The sequence below is a fragment of the Trichomycterus rosablanca genome, chromosome 17 (genome assembly GCF_030014385.1).
Source record: "Trichomycterus rosablanca isolate fTriRos1 chromosome 17, fTriRos1.hap1, whole genome shotgun sequence".
In the NCBI taxonomy this organism is placed as follows: domain Eukaryota; kingdom Metazoa; phylum Chordata; class Actinopteri; order Siluriformes; family Trichomycteridae; genus Trichomycterus; species Trichomycterus rosablanca.
Genome location: NC_086004.1, coordinates 23,325,603 through 23,347,410, shown reverse-complemented (window position 1 = coordinate 23,347,410; position 21,808 = coordinate 23,325,603). Strand labels below are relative to the sequence as shown.

The following is a 21,808-nucleotide window of genomic DNA, read 5'->3' as shown; positions in this document are numbered from 1 at the left end:
AGGGCACATTCGGGCTGGGGTGCTCTCAGGGCACCTTCGGGTTGGGGTGCTCCCAGGGCACCTTTGGGCTAGGGTTCTCCCAGGGTACATTCGGGCATTTTGTATTTTCTCTCTCTCTACAATCACAATTCATGCTCTCACACACACAGACATAGGACACATCCAAGCACCCAATACTGCCATAAATAAATGCATAATGAATAATTATGAATTAGATTTTTTTTCATTATGTATGTATAGAGTTATCATTCATTATATATAGAGTTAAACCAGAATACATTATTCATATATATATTTGCATAATATATTACTGTACAGGGTGGGCCATTTATATGGATACACCTAAATAAAATAGGAATGGTTGGTGATATTAACTTCCTGTTTGTGGCACATTAGTATATGGGAGGGGAAAAACTTTTCAAGATGGGTGGTGACCATGGCGGCCATTTTGAAGTCGGCCATTTTGGATCCAACTTTAGTTTTTTCAATGGGAAGAGGGTCATGTGACACATCAAACTCATTGAGAATTTCACAAGAAAAACAATGGTGTGCTTGGTTTTAACTTTATTCTTTCATGAGTTATTTACAAGCTTCTCTTTGTTTACAGCCATTGACATGTCGCAGAGGTTAACACGTGAGGAGCAGATAGAAATTGTGTTGATGTCTGGTGAACGCAGTACCCGGGTCATTGCAGCAGATTTCAATGCAAGACACCCTACGAGACCACCCATCTCCCATGCTACAGTTAGCAAACTGCTTGCCAAGTTTCGTGAAACTGGTTCAGTGTTGGATTTGCCAAAATGTGGACGCATGAAAACTGTCACTAATGAAGAAACATCAGTGGCTGTCCTAGCTTCATTCAGCAAGAGCCCACAGCGTAGCACTCGCCGCATGTCACTGGAGAGTGGCATCAGTCGAACATCCCTTCGGCGGATATTAGCTACTCACAAATGGCACCCTTACAAACTCCAGCTGCTGCAGCATCTCAACGAGGATGACCCAGATCGGCGCACTGAATTTGCAGAATGGGCAAAACAAAAATTGGAACAGGACCCTCAGTTTACACAAAACATTTTGTTCAGTGATGAGGCAAACTTTTATGTGAATAGTGAAGTTAACAAACAAAACCACCGCTATTGGTCTGACACTAACCCACATTGGATAGATCCCTCCAAGACTGTTGGAACACAAAAATTGATGGTATGGTGTGGTATATGGGGTACAAAGATAGTGGGGCCATTCTTCATCAATGGAAACCTCAAGGCCACTGGATATTTGAAATTGCTACATGATGATGTGTTTCCCTCTTTATGCACTGAAGCTGGCACGTTCCCTGAGTTTTTCCAGCAAGATGGTGCACCACCACATTATGGGTGTCAGGTCCGAGCATTCCTAGATGAACAGTTTCCTGGAAAGTGAATTGGTCGTCGTGGGCCAGTTGAATGGCCCCCAAGGTCTCCCGATCTGACCCCCTTAGACTTTTATCTTTGGGGTCATCTGAAGGCAATTGTCTATGCTGTGAAGATACGAGATGTGCAGCACCTGAAACTACGGATACTGGAAGCCTGTGCTAGCATTTCTTCTGTGGTGTTGCTATCAGTGTGTGAAGAGTGGGAGAAGAGGGTTGCATTGACAATCCAACACAATGGGCAGCACTTTGAACACATTTTATAAGTGGTCAGAAACTTGTAAATAACTCATGAAAGAATAAAGTTACGTTAAAACCAAGCACACCATTGTTTTTCTTGTGAAATTCTCAATAAGTTTGATGTCACATGACCCTCTTCCCATTGAAAAAACTAAAGTTGGATCCAAAATGGCCGACTTCAAAATGGCCGCCATGGTCACCACCCATCTTGAAAAGTTTCCCCCCTCCCATATACTAATGTGCCACAAAAAGGAAGTTAATATCACCAACCATTCCCATTTTATTTAGGTGTATCTATATAAATGGCCCACCCTGTATAATAAAATGGTATTATTATATAATTCCATTGTGAAATAAATTAATGAATGTAATATAATTGTTATTATGTAACAAATACAATCTATTTCTATTATTTTCTATATTACTATTATTATTGTACATTTAACATTACAATATAGAAAGCCATGTTGGTAAATGTGTTATCAGTTTACCATTTAGAAAACATCCTTACCAGCTGATTTTGTGCCTGTGTTTGAAATCATACCTTTGCTTAATAAATGGCAAAGATACAATTCTGGGTTGTGAGATCTATACACTGTATTGTATTGTATAATTAATGGATTTACAATCAAAGTAAACTGTGAAGTTCAGAGTAAAATTGTTTACCAAGTTTACAGTGGAACTGTTAGATGTCATGGTAAAAGAATCAATTTGGTTTACAGTTTTACTATGAAATTGTTTTTAGTGAAATAATTCATGGTTAAACTGTGAAACTTCACAGTGAAACTGTCAACTAGATTGTTATGAAATTTCACAGTAGAACCATGAAGTGGCCAAATTACCATCAAAAATTTATAGTAGAACTGAAAAATAATTCACAGTTTTACTATGAAATTTCACAGTACATTTTTTATTGGGTCTGTGTATATACATATGTACGTGTGTGTGTAAAAAATGATATAAATCTTTCACAGCTGCAATTAGAATTTTCAATAATTCATAATAAATACATACCATTATTGCATACATACACCAGCTGCTAATGTTTACATGTATATAGATTTTTATTTTTTTTCTTTAGCTTGTTTTTTATACAGTAAATGTTGTATGTATGTAACAAGTTGTTTTGTCTGATGTGAGCTGCTGTAACAAAGAAATTCCCTGCAAAGGATCAATAAAGTATCTATCTATCTATCTATCTATCTATCTATCTATCTATCTATCTATCTATCTATCTATCTATATTATATATACAGTATATATACAGTATATATATATTATATATATATTATATATACTGCAGCATATTTGTTAATTGTTCGCAATGTTTGAATTATTATTTGTTTTCCTTTTAAATAAAATAAACCTTAAAGCGATTAAAAGAAAATGCTTTAAATATACAGCCACATGTAAATAAGTAAAAAGCGCATTTGTACACCAGACAGTTTGTAAATCACTGGATTATACAGGACAAGGGCTTTTATTATGAAAGTTTGATCTGCGTTTATTCATTTCCGAGTGACACTTCTGTTTACAAGTGCACAGGTATGAAACAGAATAAATGTTAATATCATTATAAATAAAGCGTGCTGTTTAGTATAAACAGTTTCTTTGGTAGATAATGTAAGATTGAGATTTTAATTTTCTTATTTCACACATTCTACAGAAATATTTGGATTTGAGCGGTTCAGAACTAAAGAATAAACTCAGTTCTGCTGAAATGACCAACCTGTGGTCCAAACAGAAATGAATCATTTTAAGTTTGGTGTTTCTAAATCGTTGTTTTAGTACATTAAACACCGTTAAGCCTTTTCCCCTTATTACAGGTTTAAATGGGAAGAGTAAAAGCTTAACATAAAAAGTATTATTTTCCTTGACTCAAAAGTATCCTGACAAAGGCATCTTACATCTGTATACAGTATAATGCAGGATTCACTATCACTATATATTAGGGTAATAAGGGGACAGTGGTAGCCTAGTGGGTAGAGCTTTGACGATCAATTTAAAAGGTTGACAGTTTAAATCCCAGCTCTGCCATTCAGCCACTGTTGGGCCCTCGAGCAAGGCCCTTAACCCTCTCTGCTCCAGGGGCGTATGACTGACCCTGCGCTCTGACCCCAGCTTCCAAACAAGCTGGGATATGCAAAAAAAAATTGATGTATACTGTACTTAAGTATATGACAAATGAAAAAGATGTATAGCAGGAAAATGTTAAAGGTAAAATGTGTCAAGCCAGAATTGGAAAATAAATAGGTTTTAGTTCTAAACAGTTATTTAATGTAACTTTAGAAGACCTGCACACACCCTGTGAAGTTTTATGCCATTATCTGTTTTATTATATAGATGCTTAGCTGTAATAATAATGGAGGGACAATCAGACGCTTCAAGTCTGTCCAGTATCATATCAAAGCTGTGTCACACTGAAGAGGATTGGCCCTTCCCAGTATGGCAGAATGGTACAGTCAGTCCCTGCTTTAACCAGCTCATGTGTGGATCACTTGTACATGCTGTAATTGCCATCATCAGTGTCTGTTACCTGAGTGTGCCAAGGTAAGTCATACACCAGCAGAACTGCTATAGAATATACATATATGAACAGTGCCAAATATCCTATTGTGTAGGTTAAAAGGTTAAAATTGTTGGTCTTGAAGTCATTACTGTATTATGCCGATCTCAATATTCGCAAGACTTTTGATTTTGTCTAACAGCTGCAAAATAATAAGCAGGCAATGTTTTTAGATTTGTTTATAATAATATTCACATTCACACTGTAAATATCTCCTAGATCCTAAATCAGTTTTTACAGATTTTTAATTTACTTATACTGTTATAATTATGCTTATTAAAACAATTTAAGAAATTTTTTTATTCTTTTAACTCAGCATTAACAAATTTAAAGCGTTAAATAAAACGTCTTTTACTTTTTTGCAGATTTGGTCACACTCTGTCTTCACTGCCTGTAGGCTGGATCCTCAGAGCTGTTTCTTCTCTGCTACTTGTTTTTGTTTTCATTGGGGACTTGGTGTTGGTGGTTTTACTTCAACAGCCAGACATTTATTTAGACATCCTGGCTGATGGGTGTAGTATTATTGCATGGCTGGTCCACGTTGGGGCTGTTTTGGTTCTTAAAAGATCTGCCTACAAAAGGACTCGAGGTCCACTATTGTTTGTGGTCCTTGCTGTTCTCCCGATCCCGGGCATAGCTTTTACCCTTGTTACATACATCAAAGATGGGAATTATCTCAGTATGGAACACATACTACAGCTTAGCCGTTTTGTCTTAACTGTGATCAGAGCAGCGGCGATCTTTTTGTACCTGCTAGCCTATATCTTCCCATGTAACACATCACAAGGTGAGTCTCTCCTAGTGAACAGAGATGATGTCGCACCTCTCATCGTTCCGGAGGTTGGTACAGAAGAAGTAGTAGCCGAAGATGGAGCCAGTTGCATATCCAGACTGTTGTATCTTTGGTTAAATGTTCAGTTACGGCAAGGCCAATGTGGGGAAATAGAGAGACCAAGTGATATTTTACAACTGCCAAAAAGATTACGAACCAAAGCTGTTACGCAGCACTTTAGTCGGTGTTGGGCAGAGTGTCTGAGTAGCACAGGGTCAAGAGCATCTGGGAACCAGCAGGATGGTTTGTACAGCCAGATTCAGCCTGAGGAACTCTCTGAGGAAAGGAACCAACAAGAAGTAAAGCTCTTCAGGGTACTACATAAGGCTTTTGGTCGGCGCTACTACCTACTGGGTGTACTCAAACTCTTTGCCAGTTTGTTAGCCTTTGCAGGACCGTTGCTTCTTAGCTGGTTAGTGGGTTTCATGGAGAATGAGGGGGCACCACTTAGCACAGGTATATGGTGTGCTGTGGGACTCTTTTCAATCACTTTCCTGGCAGCATTCCTGCGCAACCTGTTTGGGTTCGAAGTCTCCAAGGTGGCACTGGAGGCTCGTGCTGCAGTCGTATCCACTATTTATGCTAAAGCTCTGCGAGTCAGTGGTTCGGCTTTGGCACGATTTAATACTGGTGAAGTGGTCAACTTCATGAGCACAGATACAGACAGATTGGTAAATTTCTTCAACAGCTTCCATGACGTCTGGTGTCTTCCTTTCCAGTTTGCCCTTGCGCTCTACCTTCTCTACCTGCAGGTGGGCATTGCTTTTCTGGGAGGACTGGCTGTTGCAATTCTGCTAGTGCCTCTTAATAAAGTACTGGCAGCCCGGATTCTGGAGAACAATAAACACATGCTCTCTCACAAAGACAGCAGAGTGAAGGTAATGCTTACATTTAAAATGGAAATGTTTGTGTTAACTTGGCATGAACTATCTCCACCAAATGCAATGTGACTCTTTGGGTTAATTTGGTAGTTAGATTGCATGGGACGGGTCTGGGATTCCTTAAGAATTTGATTTGTTTTTTTGTTTACGATTTTCTGTAGCTAATGACAGAAGTCCTGTTTGGAATCCGAGTTCTGAAGTTCTACAATTGGGAGCAGCACATTGCAGAGAAGATAAATCAAAGCCGCAAAAAAGAGCTGAGTCACCTGAAGATATTAAAGTACCTGGATGCAGTGTGTGTGTACACCTGGGCTGCTCTTCCTGTAGTTATCTCCATCCTTACCTTCATCACTTATGTGTTACTGGGAAACACTCTTACTGCAGCTAAGGTCAGCATGTGATGGTTTGCAGGTAGAAATATGCTAAAGGTCAAAAGTAAGTGGACACACTTCGTAATTATTGAGCTTAGATGTTGAGCTATGCACTAAGAGGTGTATGAAATTAGTTCATAAATAAAACTACATGCATTCAAGTTTGTGGCAAGAGTTAGGGGAGGGTTCTTTCAATTTGCAGCATGAGAATGGACACCCCAAAATCTTGTTAAAAGCCATCCAAGCAGATTGGCTGTTGTGGCTGCGAATAGGGATTTATCATGAAATGTATTGGTAAATGTAAAAGTATTGGTCAGGTGTCCATATACTTTTGTCCATCTAGTGTAATCATGTGAGACCTAACTTTTAACTGGTCTCTAATGTTTTTCCTGTAGGTTTTCACTACCCTGGCTTTGGTAGGCATGCTCATTCTGCCACTCAATGCTTTTCCCTGGGTTTTAAATGGCACTTTGGAGGCTAAAGTATCTCTGGATCGGATTCAGCACTTTCTGCGTCTGCGTGATCAAGACTTCAGTGCATACTACAGCCAAGGTACCACACATACACCTGCAGTTTTAAATCCATAATGGTGCTGCTCAGTGTTTCCCCACAGTTAGTTTATAGTCAGCTTTTTTGCAGTGTCTCCTGAAGACCCTCTAAGTGCCATTCAGCTGACCCAAGCAAGCTTCTCCTGGAAAAGACCAGATGATCCACGGCCTGAATCAGAGGCAGGGGACACATCTCCTTCAGGAAGTCTGTATCTTCAGAACCTTAATTTAAGTGTCAAAAAGGTAATCAAAAATCAAATCAAATTTTGGACATAATAAAACGTTTTTGTTCGTCCACATGATCCATATACCCTTTCTTGTTGTATAATATGTTTTATTACTTAATTTATTACAATTACAAGGATTAATACATTTGTGCTTTAAGCCTTTAAACAGTATTTCTTCAATATTTCAGGGCTCTCTGGTTGTTGTGGTTGGAAAGGTTGGGTGTGGAAAAAGCTCACTATTAGCTGCTATGATTGGAGAGCTAAACAGGTAAAATTTACTACTACTTAAATAAATATGGATTCAAACAACTTTTAACCAAGAATGAGTTACTATCTGCAAAAACTAAAACAATCCAATTTTAAACTGAATTACTTGGTTTACATACTAGTAAGCATGCCATGAATTTACCTGTTTATTGTGATTTGGAACACTTTATGGAGCAAAATGTGTTTTTATAGACTAAAATCTACTAAAATCTCATCTACTAAATGTGTCATTTTATTCGGGTGTAATGTTTAGATGTGGAGGTGCAGTGCATGTTCAGGGCAGAGAGCAGGGCTTTGGTCTGGCTATGCAGGAGCCTTGGATCCAGCATGCAACAGTGCGAGACAACATCCTGTTTGGAAAGGACTTTGACAGTGGCTTTTATCAGACGGTGCTTGAGGCCTGTGCCCTCACTGATGATCTTAATGTAAGTTCATTTCTAAAATTTAGAAAACTCAATATTAAGAACTGATACTGTTCATTTGGCTTAAAATACAAACTTTTGGAAATTTTGGAAAACTGTGATTTGTTCATTTTCTTGAACCTTTATTAAACTGACCAAAGTACAAAGGAATGACTTTTAATGTTTTGGCTACATTAGAATACATTAGAATTTTATATCTGCAACCTGCACACTCCAAACAGTTGGAACGGGGCAAGAATATTTCTTATTGCAAGATTAAAAATCATTTCTCTTTCACCATCTACTGTTCATAGTGAAAGGATTCAGGTAAAATAATCACCCAGGCAAAGTCAACTTCTGTACTCCATTTACTTGTATTGGGACATACAAACACCTCCCAGACACTTATTGTTTTTAATTAATGTAGAATTATCCTACTGAATGTTTTTGCTTACCAAAATAAAAATAAAAAGTGCTGTGTCTGACTCTAATGGACACAGATTTTGCCTCATGGGGATCAGACAGAGGTAGGAGAAAATGGAGTAACACTCAGTGGAGGCCAGAAGAGTCGACTTGCTCTTGCCCGAGCTGTTTATATGGTACGAGCATTCATTGTTCCTCAAGACACACCATTTTTTATAAAAATCAAATACTAATTTGATAACTACTACATGTTAATTAAACTCATAAACCTCATTGTCGACAATTACAGGACAAGGACATCTATCTGCTAGATGACCCGCTGGCAGCAGTCGATGCTGATGTGGCTCACCATCTAATGGAGAAATGCATTCTGGGAATTCTTAGGAACAAGACCAGAATTTTGTGTACTCATCGAGTAGAGTTTGTAAAGAAGGCTGATATGGTGGTACTGATGGACAGTGGGACAGTAGTGAAAACTGGTATGATCCACAAACAGTATTACTAATTTCACCTCACTATGATTTTTTTTTCATTCTGTCACAGCATCGCAGGACTTCTGCATGCCCGGCCCCTCAAACATAACCAAATAAATCAGTCTAGATGGCCAGCCAATAGCACAACTGGGATTTTAATCCTTTTTTATTTTTAATTATGTTGCTTGAATATGAACAAAATGAATTTGAGCAAAATTTTATGTTTCAAATTTCGGATCTGGTTAGTTTGCTTTGTTTTATCAAGGAACACCGAGTGAAGTTTTGTCTCTGGTGAAAGATGTACCTAAGGATAGCAAAAACAAGAGCAACATGAAGGAAAAGGGTACATGTTTTATTCTAATACAAGTTATCTAAAAGGAAGTTCTAACCCAGTCATAGCTCAGGGTTTTAGCAAAAATGTACTAATTTATTTGATAGGTGCTGCTAATGAAGAAGAAGAAGAAGAACAGACCAATGTGCTAATCTCAAATGAGGTACTAACCAGCATGACAGAAGAGCAGAAACAAATGGGTGGGCTTGCATGGACAGTCTATCAGTCGTATTGGAGAGCCGTGGGTGGCTGCATGGCTGCGTCTGTTCTTTTCTCCTTATTTCTCATGCAAGGTATGTATGAAAAACAGCATTTGATCTTTTGGTTTTGACTGTGTACACCGAGTAACTATGTGGGTTTTACACCAGGATCTAAGAATGTATCTGATTGGTGGCTGTCTCACTGGATCTCCAACTTGAAGGATAACAGATCTGAGTTGGCTTCTCTGACAGCCGGCCCTCTCTCAGCCTTGGTTCTCCTCTCTCCTCACAGACTTGTGTAAGTTGTTGTATTATCAGTTGTATGGGGGGTTTGTTTCATTTTTCATTTCTTTTTGATGTTTTACCACCGGTGCACCATCATGTTTTATCTTTATCAGGGTCACAGTGAGTCCGGTTTACAGTAACACTGCACTGGGAAAATTTGGGACATTTTGTAACAAAATTCTGGGATTTGTTTATTCGGTTGAACCTTTATTTAAATGGTGAATTTAAAGAAATTACTTTTAATGTTTTGCCCAAGTTGGTTGTATGTTGTAAATATAAAAAAATTTTTTATTTCATGCCTGTAGCACTTGAGCAAAGTTGGAACAGGGACAACATCAGTGGGAAAAGTTTATTAAGTATATAGTTTACACTGTTTGGAACATTACAATAACAATAAGAACAATAGGAACAATTAGCAGGTAGATTGGTAACAGTTAAGGGTATCATGATTGGGTATGGGCGTCACGGTGGGTAGCACTGGATTCGATTCTGTGTAGAGTTTGCATGTTGTCTCTGTGTCCGTATGCGCTGTTTTTTTTTTTTTTACCACAGTTCAAAGGTATGCAGTCAGGCCAGATAGAACCTGGGATATGTCCTACCTTTTGCCCTGTGAATTGTACCCACTGCGACTTTGATAGGATAAAGCACTGGTAAAACAGACAATAAATAAATGAATGAATGAATGAATGAATAAATGGATATACAAAGCCCACACCCAGACCCACAGCAGGAGTTTTGACAATTCCTATTTTTGTTTTATTAAACCATAGAACCCAGTTAACCTAAGAAAGAAAAATAAATGAAAACATGTTTAGTTTAAATTTTAGTGTGAGATTCACCTTATTATCCATGTACATGTATTATCCATATGTATATCTTTACCAACTGATCTAAAGCTGACTAGAACAAGTGGAAAATGTATTTGTGAGCACACGTTAGTATATTTTTAATTAAACCATTATGCCTTTCTGGATTCAGAGGTTGATCTAATCAGTTTTTTTTTTATATTTAGAACAGCAGGGGGTGCAATGTATTGCGAGTATGTACAGTAGTCTCCCCCTATATTTCAAAATCTAGTTTGGTTTTAATATTTTCAAATTTGTTTAATAGACATGTTTTATTCATGTAATTATTTTTTTTTTACTTCAGAAAGTAGCTAACTATAAAACAAATACATTAGCAGACAGAATTATTGATCAGATTAAGTTCAAGCCAGTATAGTTATATCCACTAAAGTATATAGTAAAGTATATATTTATAAAACAGTCAGATGTGGATGAAACACTGCAGACAGGTAATTACTCATGCAGATTCATGTGACAGTGGATCTAACAGGGCTGTAACATTTTTTATTTTTTTATTTTATCGCAGTAGAACTAATTGCAGAGGCATTGCATTTTGTATTGCTGGGTAATGACATACCTGTTTTATATTGATAAAGGCTGCACTGGCTCTGATGCCACACAGAAACTAGGCAGGGCATTAGGCAAAATCTTGGGGCGTTGTACACTAATTTGTTCACTCATGTACTCAGAATTAGGTGGAATTAGGAAGAAAACAGGAGTACCCATGTGGAAGAGAAAATCCATGTAGAAACAGGAGTACCCATGTGGAAGAGAAAACCCATGTGGAAACGGGGACGAGTTCTGTCTTGTGCAATATAATTGGGTACTTGTCATGAGCCATGTAAACTTTCAAAGAGTCTGTGTCATAATGACTATTAAAGAGTAGTGGAATTTAAATTATGGCACTTATATCCCACCTACATTTTTACAATACAATCTATTTAGCTTATATATGTCAAACTGTTCAGTTGTGGAGTAAATGGATTTTACTTTGTAAGTATTTAAAAGACTAAAATATGGCCGTAGAGAGAGTGCACAAAAACACATAATCATAAAAATGTTTAACCTGATTTTCACAGGCCTTATGTTTACCATGACAGCTCTATTAACAGTTAGACTGTTAGATTGTTTTTCTAAAAATGTTCTATTTTACTTTAGGTTTCCTGTACAAGTCAGAGACTCCAATTCATTTGGCAACATGAGCTCAGAGCTGAAGTTCTACATGACTGTGTATGGTTCTCTGGCTGCAGCCAATACATTCTTTACTGCTGCTCGTGCCTTCCTCTTTGCTTACGGAGCGATCCATGCTGCCACTGTCATCCATAAAAGACTGCTTAATAATGTGCTGAAGGTATATCATACAGCACATTTGTCATTACAGTCCTCAAATATGTGGACTGAAGTTTATTTTCCATTTCATACTTTTTTTCAAATTTCAAATTGAACGTATTTCTGTGTTCCTAGGCGACAATGACGTTTTTTGACACCACACCCCTGGGTCGACTCTTAAATCGTTTCTCTTCTGACATCTACAGCATAGATGACTCACTACCATTTGTCTTAAACATTCTATTAGCAAATGTTTTTGGGTTGTTAGGCATGTTAGTGGTTATGAGCTACGGGCTGCCTTGGGTGTTACTCCCTCTGGTTCCACTAGGGGTGCTGTATTACCAAACACAGCGTTTTTATCGCCACTCGTCTCGTGAACTAAAACGCCTGTGCAGTCTCACACTTTCTCCCATCTATTCACACTTCTCAGAGACACTCAGTGGCCTGGCAACAGTGCGAGCCAGTGGGCACACTGCCAGGTATAGTGCTTGTCCTTGCCATATCTCTTAATGTAGTTCCTATTCACAATCATACACTGACTGTTAGTGCTAAATCCAACCACCAATGTTCTTTGTGTGAATATGCAGGTTTGAGGAGGAGAATGAGCGGCGACTGGATCAGAACCTGCGCTGTGTGTTTATCAGCAATGCTGCTATGCAGTGGCTGGACATTAGACTGCAGATGATTGGCGTTACTGTAGTGACTGGCATTAGTGTAATTGCTGTGATCCAGCACCAGATCCGATCAGTGGATCCAGGTTAGACCTATGCTTTTCTTAATCTTTTAAAAAGCACCACATTTGAGTGTGACACAGACACATTTCTAACTGTCCCAACTCTTTTTGGGAATTTGCATTTGTAGCGCATAAAATGTGATTTGGGATGCAGACAAAAAAAATCCCCTGTGTGTGCCATGTGAATGATGTCTATCGGTCACGCATGGATTTGAAACCCAAGTTTGTCTTTTTTAAAAACTAGAGACAAATGGCACACTTGTGTAACCCTAGCTTAATAGGTACACCTTTGTTGTATGAACACTTACTGACCATTTAATTTGGGACACCTACCATATGTGTGTTCATTGCATGCATACCATTTCTGACTGTGTCTGAAAACAATTCATAGTATGTGGATGAGATGAGCCTAAATGTGTCATGATATCAGGGTACCCATGTGATTCAAAGGAGCTGGTGAAAATATATTGCTGTAAATAAAAAAAGAGCTCATTAAAGTAAAAAAAAGACTTTTAATTGTACCCAGGAAATCACCAGGATGTGTTTCTGCATGCCTTTCACTTGTAACTTGCAAACTGTAATTTGCAATGACGTGTTACACCCAATGTACTTACTTATGCTTCTCCAGTGTGTTCTTTTTGTTGACATACTTAAATAATTTGCCAATGATTGGACCGAATGACAAAAGATCCCAACAACACTGCTGTACCTGATACTTTCATCCCGAAAGATCCATGAATTTGGTTTCAGTTAGAACATGAAACTAAAATTGACCAGTAGTGCCCAAAAAGTTTTATAAGATTTGTCTAACTTCCTTTAAAAAAGTAGTTTCTAGGCACGTCAGTGCCGTCTATCAATAGAAGAGGTTGCCACTTGCAGATATTGACTTTGGCATGGTAGTGAAATGACAGTATGTGTGGCAATGGTATCGGTATTAGGCACACCCCAATGTCACTTCAGGGTTGAGAATAGTCCACCAACCAAAAGAATCATGTGATCAAAAAGTGATCACTAATGACGGACTAACAAACTGTACATGAAAGTTAAACTACAGTATCCAACTGCACTCATACAAGGTGCAGCAACAAAGTAGGTGTGTATAAGTGGCTACTAAGTGCATACTTTTGTTAAAACCCTGGCAACAGTGCTGCACCTGATACTCTAATACTAGTGCCCCACCCACATGAAACTACCATGTCAACGTCAATCCTCGTGAGAATATTTTACCATCTAAACAATAGCTGTTCTTTGAGGTTGATTTAGACATTTAGAAAAATGTTCAGCTAATCATGATGAGTGTTTCCTAGCAACATTAGTCTTTTGCCTTTAATGCTCATTCATATCATGCTGAAACAAGAAATGAATTTTGTTCTTACATTAATTGATTTTATACACCTTTTAGCAATAGGTGTGGCTAAAATATCCAAACTTGATAAACTGCCCAGTTGGCCTAAGTGGTCCAAGATGAAATTGTCCTACTTGAAATACACTTCAGTATAACTTATGTCAATAGTCAAATTTTCTGTGCTGTCCCACTAATAAACTCATTGCAAATCCTGTCACTCCCCACGAGAACTGCAGCATCTTTATCTGTGGTACCTCCATCTCCCTCACCTGTTTTTAGTCAGTGCCTTTGCCTCCAAGCCATACAACATAGCATGCATCACTGCTGTTTTGTAAACTTTCCACTTCCATCACAAAGCACTCCTGCCACTCTACTCCACCCAAAAACACTCTGTCTGCACTCTCTTTTCACATCTCTACTACACTCTCCATTACACTGTACTTTTTAAACTTATCCACATTCACCAACTCCTTTCAACTTAACCTTTCCGCCACCCGCCTACATGTAATTTGTTTAATCCTGCTAGCTTTCTTTCCCCTATTTCTCCACTGCATACCTCAATTTCTCCAGGCTTTTCTCAACCTGTTCCCTACTCTCTCTACAAATCACACTGTCACCAGTGAACATCATAGTCTGTGAATACTCCAGGCCTAATCTCATGCCAGCCTTATTTTGTTTTACTTAAAGCAGGCTTTTAGTGATGACACAGTAATATGAACCAGAAATGCTTAAAGGATCATTACTTTAGCACATATAACTAGAAAACAGCTGTACTGTAAATAGTCTGTCACTAAATCTGATCCTAGCATGAACTGTGCTAAAGCAGTGGGTGTCCTCAGTCTACAATTGTAGATTGTGTTCCTCAGTTTAAATGAGAAAATTACTCTGCAAAGTAAGAAACAAATTTAAGCCAATTATGTCATTTAATTACTGAAGAATGACAACATGTTCACAAACTTATGAGCTAGTTTATTAGCAGATAGTTAGCTAGCCTGTTTGCCATCAGCTCTTAACACTGCTGTGCTAATTTTACTGTTATAAACTGTATATTAATGTGTATATTAATTTGGGCCTCTACTGAAATCTCACTCATTTCTACCTGTAATAAAGTCTGTGACCAGTGGCTGGTCTCTTAGATTTGTAATAATTAGTGTCTTTATTAATAATTTATTTTGATGTTTGGCTTCTGTTAAATTACTTGCCAAACGAAAAATGAAATACATTGAGACTCTGCTGCTAAATTCAGCTTGTTTTATGAATAAAGCCAGTCAGTTCATCAGCACTTAGTGGCCTGCTAATGTGACTGCTGTAATCGAAGAGCAGTGTCCCAAATCACATACTATATGGTCTTTAAAATATGATAATGCAAATTAACAGTTCAATACTAAAATACTATTCAGGTCAATATTATCATGTTACGACTGGGATCTAATCACTAGACAGCTAACTGGCACCTTTTTCAACTAACATTATGATTAATATCTTGGCAGAAATTAATGTTGAACTTCCTGCTAATGTTGAGCCTTGTGCTAATGGTACCTTCTGTTTAAAATAAAAAAATATATATTGGCTATTTTCAATTACATAAATTGCTCAAATTAAGACTTTAATATTGAAATCCCTTGTAAAAAAAACCTGTAAAATAGAAAAACATATATTTAATTAGTAGTTAAATAGTGATTAGTGTAAACAATAGGCAATATTAGTTTTCCAAATACATGTTGCACACTACACAGCGTGTTGGAATAATAAATATTTAATTACTAACCGGCCTGCTATTACTGGATAGCTGGCAGACATAGTGCCGTTTCCAACTCATATTAATGAACATTTATATTTCCTGGTGTAAAAATAGCAATTGTTTAACATATACTAAACAAAAAAATTACAAAATATACTTAAGTTCTTTAAAAAAGAATACAAAATATACTAAACAATGTGTTGTCCTTTTTATTATTAAAGTTTCATTTTTATGGTTTAAAAATATTTTTTTTACAGTGGTGTAATTTGTAGTGTCTTTGTCCTGGTCAGGTATGGTAGGTCTGGCGCTGTCGTACGCTTTGTCCATCACTAACCTGCTGTCAGGACTGATCTTCAGCTTTGTTCAGACTGAGATGCAGCTGGTGAGCGTTGAGCGGACTGAAGAGTATTCCACCTGCATTCCCCTGGAACCACAGGATGGCAAAACAGAGGTGAGCAACATCAAATGGAACAGGAACAATCTGTGGTACTTTTGTAAAAGACCTGATTGTGCCAATCTGACTACTGCTAGGTTTCAGCAACCTGGCCAGAACATGGACGAGTGGAGTTTGACGGAGCTGTGCTGGCGTACCGGCCTGGCTTGCCAAATGCTCTGGATGGTGTGAGCTTGGTGGTAATGCCAGGTGAGAAGGTGGGCATAGTTGGGCGTACAGGCTCAGGAAAGTCCACGTTGTTTCTGACGCTGTTTCGTATGGTAGAACTGAATCATGGTCGAATACTGCTTGATGGAAAGGACATCAGTGAAGTTAGGCTCTCTCAACTTAGGTAAGCAGTGCAGTTAAGCTATTGTTCTACACTGAATACCTGGTTTTTTAAAATCTTTTATTTTTATGATTTGGCTGTACAGATAAACCCGCTGTTAACAATGTTTAATCATATGTCCTGTCCTTTCTAGGTCCAAACTGGCCATAATTCCCCAGGATCCATTTTTGTTCTCCAGCTCAGTAAGAGAAAATCTTGACCCCTGTTGTCTTCACCTTGATCATCAGCTACTAGATGCCCTGAATCAGTGCCACTTGGGAGATGTAGTCCAACGAATTGGTGAGTGCAAGGATTCATCACACTCCTGCTTATTTATGTGCATTACAAATATAAAAAAGAGCATGATATATGTGTGTTGTTGTTTTGTTGTTTAGGAGGCTTGGATGCTGCAGTAGGAGAGAGAGGAAAGTGTCTCTCGGTTGGTCAGAGGCAGCTACTGTGTCTTGCTCGGGCTCTTCTGACTGAAGCAAACGTAAGTAAGCAAATCAGATTCCACTGATGGACTGATAATTTTACGATGTACTGGAAAAATCAACAAAGTAATGATGTTTTGATAAAAATGGTTTACTATACACAAAGTCTGGGGAGATTCTGTAAAAAGAAATGGTTTTAAATGTCCTAAGCACTGTTTTACTGGCAAAGCTGGTTGGACAGAGTGTTCAATGCTGGGGTGCCACTAATTGAGGCACATGTGGTTTTGTTAAAAATAATTATTTCTTGATGACATAAATTTACTTAATTTAATGGTTGTATTTTCCTGTGTGTTTTGATGGTGGAAAGCACTACCTAAGAAGTCACTTTAAAATATTGTACAAGTGTTTAATTGGGCTAAAACCTGGTGTCTTAAGCCCACTTATTTGTCTCTAATGCTGTGCATGGGCGCATTGCCATTTTGAAGAGACCAGGTTATATATGTTTTTCATGTACCAGTTAATGAGTCAGAATAACTTAGCAGAGACACTTCCATTCAGGGACACTGGCGCCCCACCATCATTGGCACTATCTGTGGTCTAGCATTTACCCATCACATTTTTCCTTTATATACTTAAATGTACTTAAATGTATAATACAAATACAGAATATAGCAGTTTTTTACTTTAGTGGATGTAATACTAAAGCTTCATTCACACTTGTGGTAAAAGTAATCCAAATAATTGACCTTGTATGTGACACATTTTTATTTTAGTTTTTTATTAGATTTTCCCTTTATATGTGCCAATCTAGTCATTACCAAATCCAGATTGTGAATCTGTTGCTGCCTGCCCAACCCCCAGTCTGATCAAGAAGAACCGGATCACCACGTCCCCTCTGACACATGCCCATTCTGCCACAGAGCCATATAGTGTACATAGAGTCATGCTAAGCTCCATGTGACTCCCCCGCTTTACACAGCCTTACATAGCTCTGAAATTGCATATTGCAGCGGCAGCAGGAAGAGACCCTGTCCGACCTTCCTTCCCTCAAACATGGCCAGTTGTGTTTGTGTGGACGCCCAGCCAGGTCGGTGGCCCTGCTGAGATTTGAACCCACAAGTTCAAACTCTTCACAGTGGTGTGCTATCGTGTTAGACTGCTGCTGCTGGTCAGGACTGTGGTATGGGACTGGGTTCTGATCCATTGCAGAATACATAGGGGCTTTATAGCAGCCAATCCATTTTCTGCCATGTTTGGGGGGGTAGGAAGAAAACAGACTACCCAAAGGAAAATTATGGATGTGAGAAAAACATGTAAAACCTCTTACAGACTGTGATTAGAGACTACAATGAAACCCAGGTTCCCTGTTGCCTACCATCTAATATCCACCACTGTGTCGCTCCAAAAGCCAAAACCTCAGTGCCTAATAAAGACCTTGTAACATGTTTGCTGTTTATTTTGTAGGTTTTATGCATCGATGAAGCCACAGCTAGTGTAGATCACAAAACTGACATGCTTCTACAGAAAACCATCCGGGAAAGATTTAAGGGTAGAACTGTCCTCACCATCGCCCACAGGTAGGTGACTTATTCCTAGTTAGAACAACCAGCATGTGATGTTAATATTAATATTAATGGGTGAAAAATAGAATCACATCAAAAGAGTCACTTGGGTGACGCACCGGTCTGTGCAGCTCTCTGTAATGTGTTCTAGGTGGCAGCATAAGTGTAGTGCAGGTAGAGCATATGCAATTGGGAACAGGAAATGACTAAATTGGGAATTACAGTGACTTTATACACATACAGGGGTTGGACAATGAAACTGAAACACCTGTCATTTTAGTGTGGGAGGTTTCATGGCTAAATTGGACCAGTCTGGTGGCCAATCTTCATTAATTGCACATTGCACCAGTAAGAGCAGAGTGTGAAGGTTCAATTAGCAGGGTAAGAGCACAGTTTTGCTCAAAATATTGCAATGCACACAACATTATGGGTGACATACCAGAGTTCAAAAGAGGACAAATTGTTGGTGCACGTCTTGCTGGCGCATCTGTGACCAAGACAGCAAGTCTTTGTGATGTATCAAGAGCCACGGTATCCAGGGTAATGTCAGCATTGGGGTGTTTTGGAGAAGCGAGTCAGGAAACGTTTTCCTCCACCAGCATCACGTAGTGACCTGGCCACTATCCTGCAAGAAGAATGGCTTAAAATCCCTCTGACCACTGTGCAGGACTTGTATATGTCATTTCCAAGACTAATTGACGCTGTATTGGCCGCAAAAGGAGGCCCTACACCATACTAATAAATTATTGTGGTCTAAAACCAGGTGTTTCAGTTTCATTGTCCAACCCCTGTACTTTCTTTCATTTTACAGACTCAACACTATTATGGACTCTGACAGAATACTGGTGATGCATGCTGGTAAAGTGGTGGAGTTCGACAGTCCTGCCACACTGTGCCAAAGACAGGACTCGGTCTTTCAAAAACTTTTAAATGGAAGAGGAGAATGACTTTTCTACAGTAATCCTTTTTAGCAGCAAGTCGGTCTAAATAAGAGCTCTGATCTGTGATCAGTTGTTCCGTACTTGAAAAGATTTTGTTTCTGACTACAAACCCGTACCTGTAGACTCAGATGCACTATAAATATGACCAAGTTTACAGTTTAAACATGTTCTTTTCCAACAGTCTCACCGCTTTTGTAGAGCATTGTGTAGATTTTAGATCTGTATTAAGAAGGCTACGTATACTACAGGTTAAGATTGCTCAAATGAATCATATTCTGGACAGAACAGTATCACAAATTCCACTAAATCTGATATATAAAAACAACTAATATTGTAAAAAAAAAATGTGGTATAGAAATCTGTAACACACCCAGTCTGCTGCAATGTGACAGACTGAACAGTCACCAGAATTCATGTGGGCGGCACAGTGGCTAAGTGGGTAGCACAGCAAGAAGGTCCTGGGTTCGATCCCCAGGTGGGGCAGTCCGGGTCCTTTCTGTGTGGAGTTTGTATGTTCTCCCCGTGTCTGCATGGGTTTCCTCCGGGTGCTCCGGTTTCCTCCCACAGTCCAAAAACATGCAAGTGAGGTGAATTGGAGACCCTAAATTGTCCATGACTGGTTACATTCATGACAGCAACAGTAGTTAATCGATACACAAGGTTCTTTAGTTCACGAGGTTATATCAAACACAAAGAGTGTAAAACATGATGTTAAAACCCTAATAAACAAACCAGAATTCATGTGACTTTTAGGTTAGTCTAACTCCACATTTCTTGCCTGTGGAAATTAGTGGTCATATTACTTTAAACCATGTCATTAATGCAGAACAAACAGTGTGGTGGGTTCCTAAACACGCAAAGTACTACAAAAAAAAAGACAAAAAAAATCAGGTCCACTGTGTGCTTTTCATAAAAAAATCGAGTTCATTTGCAACTATTTAAGAATTTTAGTTTTTTAAGTATATGAGATAATAATATTATATTTCCGCTTACCAGAAAGGAAAAAAAGATTAGAATTGTATTGTAACGGTTAGGATTTTCATCTATTTACCCACAGCTATTTATTTTTGAAGCTGATATTTTTCAGTCACATTTTTTTTACTTCTGTTTACTTTCCACTCAGGTGGAGCAGCAGTATATTATGTTAGCCCACTACTGCAGGGATTCAATATGCAAAAAAACTAGAACATGGAAACAAAATTTCCATAATAAATTTTATAACAGTTACATAGTCTTTGTTATGCATACAGGTCAGTTTAAGCATGTAATTTTGTTAGATTACTGTTGATTTAGGCTACATTTAAAATGCAGCGTGAATAACCTAAAAACCAAAATCTGATAAGAGCAGAACACTCAAACATGTAAAGCTGTGCACATCAACTTGCAATGGAATTGTTTTTGAATAGGCTCAGGAATTTCTATTTGTTACATTTTAATTGTTTATAGGTGTATTTTATTACAAACATTTGTCATTCTGTATCATTTTACTGTTGTTAATGCTGCAAATAAAAATAATAAAACACTACAGCCTTAGTGAAGGTTGGAGCATTAAGCATTCAATTGTATATGTTTGATTTTTTTCAATATGTTAAATTCACCTAACAAAAAATGAGGGCCATCAGGTGACACAGCCCACCACCGCTGACGTCTGGGTTTGGTGCTGTTGGCCGTCCAGACTTCTACAGAGACATGACTGGCTATGCCTTGAGCAAAGGAAAGCCTGAATCTTTGTAATTGGCACTCTCCGTAGTCTTCCTACCTTGGGCCAAGTGACCCTGACCAGGATAAATTGGTTGGTGAAAATGAAATATAAACATGGAATAAAATAAATCTGGGATATCAAGAAGAGTCAAATAAACTACTTAAATCTAGGTGTGCAGAACTTGTAGAGGTGTATCTAAAAAGGCCGGAAGATGCAACTCCTGCAAATGGGCTTTAACAAGTTATTGACTAAATTTAAATCACTGAAGTGGAAACATCAAACTAAATTACTCAACTTCTGTGCCACAATTGCCACCCCAGTTCATTTTTAATTTAAAAAAGTTGAATCTGATTTAATAATATTTGAGAGAGAGAGTAGTATTTGTTTGAAATTCTATTAGACAGAAGCTCTCGTGTTAAGGCTTATCACATCTGCTGTTTATTGGATGCCTTTCTTTTGTTCTTTATTGAAATGCCTGTGTTGTATGAAGGAGTATATCTACAAACAAATCAATGTATACACTAAACACAACACATGTGATAATGGAAACTCATACATACATTTATTCTTAATATTTTTATAAACATTTTAAAGAATTAAACAGATTACAATTATTGATGCTAAAAATTTACAATTATCAGTTGAAATCATTGATGAGCTACTAGTAAACAATTTAGAACAGCTATGTTTTGAATCTATATTTAAGGGTAGTTTTAGGGCTTACATTCCTAATATCCTTTTGGATCTTCCACAGAGAAACTAAATAAGTCCTGCATCAGCTAACCGAGTGTTTGAGATGGGCTACACTGCTTTAAGAGATCAGAAAGATATAATTCTCAACTCATTAAAACTGAGGTGATATGATCGTCCTTTCTTCACCTGATAAAATTCCAAGCTTAAGCATTCCAAACTAGCTGAAACCTGTTTAAATAAACTGTTGGGCAGAAAGCTTGCATTGCATT

The 21,808-nt window shown here is 38.0% G+C and overlaps 1 protein-coding gene across 1 annotated transcript; it reads left to right on the top strand.

The window, feature by feature from the left end:
• Positions 1-4,840: 4,840 nt before the first annotated feature.
• On the top strand, positions 4,841-20,668 carry abcc10 (ATP-binding cassette, sub-family C (CFTR/MRP), member 10). The gene is made up of 21 exons (XM_063013471.1): positions 4,841-5,924; positions 6,089-6,316; positions 6,694-6,850; positions 6,938-7,089; positions 7,262-7,341; positions 7,594-7,765; positions 8,242-8,340; positions 8,454-8,643; positions 8,903-8,980; positions 9,076-9,261; positions 9,337-9,466; positions 11,457-11,649; positions 11,763-12,106; positions 12,215-12,384; positions 15,737-15,897; positions 15,978-16,089; positions 16,165-16,231; positions 16,362-16,507; positions 16,603-16,700; positions 18,106-18,218; positions 19,015-20,668. The coding sequence occupies exons 1-21, from the start codon at positions 4,896-4,898 to the stop codon at positions 19,148-19,150; spliced, it is 4,041 nt and encodes a 1,346-aa protein (XP_062869541.1). The 5' UTR covers positions 4,841-4,895; the 3' UTR covers positions 19,151-20,668.
• Positions 20,669-21,808: the final 1,140 nt, after the last annotated feature.